Source organism: Acanthisitta chloris, unplaced genomic scaffold, assembly GCF_000695815.1.
Source record: "Acanthisitta chloris isolate BGI_N310 unplaced genomic scaffold, ASM69581v1 scaffold27197, whole genome shotgun sequence".
Classification (NCBI taxonomy): Eukaryota; Metazoa; Chordata; class Aves; order Passeriformes; family Acanthisittidae; genus Acanthisitta; species Acanthisitta chloris.
The window spans coordinates 6,502-9,918 of NW_008682428.1; the positions used below are offsets into that span (position 1 = coordinate 6,502).

General features: G+C 60.1%; 1 protein-coding gene across 1 annotated transcript in view; it reads left to right on the top strand.

The window, feature by feature from the left end:
- Nucleotides 1-396: 396 nt before the first annotated feature.
- The window catches only part of OBSL1 (obscurin-like 1), a gene marked incomplete at its 3' end in the record, with an annotated part of 15,307 nt that continues 12,286 nt past the window's right edge, over nt 397-3,417 (top strand). The window contains 4 exon segments of the mRNA XM_009078535.1: nt 397-1,435; nt 2,190-2,459; nt 2,673-2,933; nt 3,274-3,406. Coding sequence (XP_009076783.1) covers nt 397-1,435; nt 2,190-2,459; nt 2,673-2,933; nt 3,274-3,406 — 1,703 coding nt within the window.

Consider the following 3,417-nt stretch of genomic DNA (forward strand, 5'->3'; position numbering starts at 1 on the left):
TAGGCAGAGGTCCCCCACCCCTGGAGCTAAGGTCCCCTCTGCAACCTTGGGGTAGGCTATGAGTGCCCCAGCCCCTCAGGGTGCAAAGAGCCTCCTCTTGTCACCTCTCCCAATGCTACTGTGCTGGAAAATGGGTGATTTGAATGAAGTGGAAGCATATGCAGTGGGGCTGACTGCTCAGAGTGGAGGTGTTGCTCCTGCAGCACGGGGTGTCTGCTGGAGGCTTCACTCAGGATGTGGGTCTCCCCTGGTGGGACACCACACTGGTCAGCCCCTTTGTTGAAGTCTGAGTCCCAACCCTGGCTGGTCTCTGCATCCTCACAGGCTGATGGTCCCCGCTGATGGTCCCCACTGATGCTCCGGCCAGCTGCCTGCCGTGACCCCAGGGAGGTGGCGATGGAGGGGTTCAGGGGAGCCCCCAGATTCCTGGCCTACCCACGTGCCTTCACGGTCCAAAGTGGCACTGATGCACTCCTGAGCTGCCAGATCATGGGTGATCCGCGGCCAAGCATCCTCTGGGAGAAGGACAAGAACCCCATTGAACCCTCAGGCCGTTTCCATATGGAGGCCAAGGGGGATCTGTACAGCCTACTGGTGTCCCGTGCCACCCCCAAGGACAGTGGGCTTTATGTTTGCAAGGCCAAGAACAGTGTTGGCGAGACTTATGCTGCCACTGCACTCAGGGTGGAGGTGGCAGAGCCCCAAGAGGAGGAGGAATGCTTGGGCAGTGAGGCGCCCGCTTTCCTTGTTGCCCCCTCATCCATGCGAGTGTGCCGGGGGGAGGATGTGATGTTCACCTGCAGGGTGTCTGGGCAGCCCTGCCCAGTGCTGGAGTGGGAGAAGGATGGGCACAAGCTCTCCGACCTCTTTGAGAGCAGCCACTTTGCAGTAGGGCAGAAACCAGAGGACTGGCACTTCCTGAAGCTATTTGGTGCCCGGCTTCCAGACGGAGGGGTGTATGTCTGCCGGGCACGCAGTGGTTCCCAGGAGGCCCTGGCTGCTGCCGTGCTCCTGGTCGAGCCCCAGGCGCCATTGGATGGGCACCCCAACTGCTCTTCTGCTAATGGCCCCAAGCTACTGGCAGAGCGACAGCGGCAGCAACGGCATGTGGCAGGACGGCTCATGGGACCAGATATCTGGGTGCCCAATGGCATAGCACCAGCCGGCGTGCCAGGGACCAAGGTATTTGCAGTGAGCGCAGGGAAGCACGCCAAGTTTCGCTGCTATGTTACTGGCAAGCCCAAGCCAGAGATTGTCTGGCAGAAGGATGGGGAGCCCCTCACCCCTGGCCGCAGGCATCTCATCTACGAGGACCGGGAGGGCTATTTTATCCTCAAGGTGCTGTACTGCAAACTCCAGGACCAGGGGCTGTACATCTGCACCGCCTCCAACACAGCTGGCCAGACTCTCAGTGCAGTGCAGCTCCAGGTGAAAGGTAGGAGCATGTCCAAAGGGGTGGCTGGGCACCAGGGGATCCAGGGCCTCTTGTTTGGCAGGGATGTGTCTGTGTGGGAGCCCAGCATCCCTGGGCCCCTTCTTGTCCCATGCAGCCAGGGTCACCCCAGGTTCCTCAGGACAGCTGTGGGCCAGAAGCAGGGGATGCTGGGCTCTTCCAGGAGCTGTGTCCCCCTTCATGTCCCTCTCTCCTTGCAAACAGAGAGGTGGCATCTTGGGATGGCTGAGGGTGTCCGGCCACAAGCAGGGAAAGGAGGCAGTGCCTTGGTGACAAATTCCTCTGGAAGTGCTGAGTGATTTTGGCAGGCAGTCCTGCAGGGCATGACTCCAACCATTTGCACTGGCGGCAGCCCCGTCCCGCCCCAAGCCACCCTGCCAACTGGGGACAGTCCATGGCTGGGGTGACCCAGCATCTGGTGCAGCCTCTGCCTGCACCCTGCTGCTCCCCTCCACTGAGATGCCTGTAGCAGTGTGCTGGCTTCCATGCTCCTGCATCTCCCAAAACTTCCTGGTGAGATACTGGGGGGATTTCTGGGTCTCCCTAGCCTATGCCCTGGTTCTCCCTGCTGTGGGGATATGCTTCCCAAGGCACTGACCATTTCACACAGGCTGAAGGAAGGGGCAGAGGAGGGATGAGAGCTTGATGCTCTTTATGAGCTGGGAACACCGAATGAAGTGCTGGCGGTATGTGCCATACCTTGCACGCCCTCAACTCGTGTCCCTTCTGGTGGCAGAGCACCGGCTGCGGTTCCAGGTGCAGCTGGCAGACGTGGAGGTGGCTGAGCGAGAGGATGCTGTGTTGGAGTGCCAGGTACCATTGGAGACCATCCCCACTGCCTGGTACCTGGAGGACAGGGAGCTGCAGCCCAGCCACAAGTATGTGATGGAGGAGCAAGGGGTGGTGCGGCGTCTGACCATCCGTGATGCTCGCACCGATGATGACGGCATCTACCTCTGCCAGATGAAGGATAAGGGGCGTAGCATTGCTGAGGTCTCTGTCCGAGGTGGGGGTCAGGTCTCTGGTGGCATAGCTTTGCCTTCCTATACCCCTCCTTGACCATGTCCCCACTGTCCCCTGCATTTGACTTCCCACTGTTTGACTGTGGTGCCTGCTGTTGCCCCTCCTCAACCTTCTCCTCCTCTCTCAAGGAGGTCCTCTAGGAGCCCACCCTATTCCCCAGCATCCCTCTCCAGCCCTCACACATGTCTTCCCACAGGGGTGATTGTGAAGCGGCTGCCACGGAAGCTGGATGTAATGGAGGGAGAGAATGCTGTTTTCTGCGTGGAGACACGGGATGTGGCAGAGGGAACTTGCTGGAACCGGGATGGGCTACAGCTGCAGGAGTCACCCCGCACCGTGCTGAAGAACTTTGGCAGGACACACCTCCTGGTGCTGGTGCATGTGACCCGTCAGGACGCAGGCATCATCTCCTTCACTGTCGGGGAGTCGCAGACGTGCTCCCAGCTCCGGGTCAAGTGTAAGCCCCAGGCTTGAATGGGTCCTGTGCCCTCTCTCCTGCCAATTCACGGGAGGTGACACAGAAAGGGAGATGGAATGGGAACCCAGTATGCTGGGGATGTGATGCTGTGATGTTTTTCTGGGGAAGGGGGCATTTCGCAGGGCTTCAGGACCCCAGCCCCAGTGGCACTCACAAACCCCTGTAACCAGCACCATGCTACATGGGAGCAAGACCATACTCTCCATCAGAGGCAGAATCCCCAGAGAAACAGGCCATATAGCCCCACTCAGCCCTTCTGCCACCCCACCCAGAGCCTTACTCCCATCTCCAAGCATGCAACACAGGCTGTGGCTTGCAGGTGTGAAGCATGACCCTCCGAGTGCGCCGGTGGCAGCCGAGATGAGTGTGGTGGAGAGCAACACGGCTCTGCTGACCTGGTGCCCTGCACCTGACGCCCACCTCCGCCCCCCCAGCCACTACCTGCTGGAACGGCGGGGGGGAG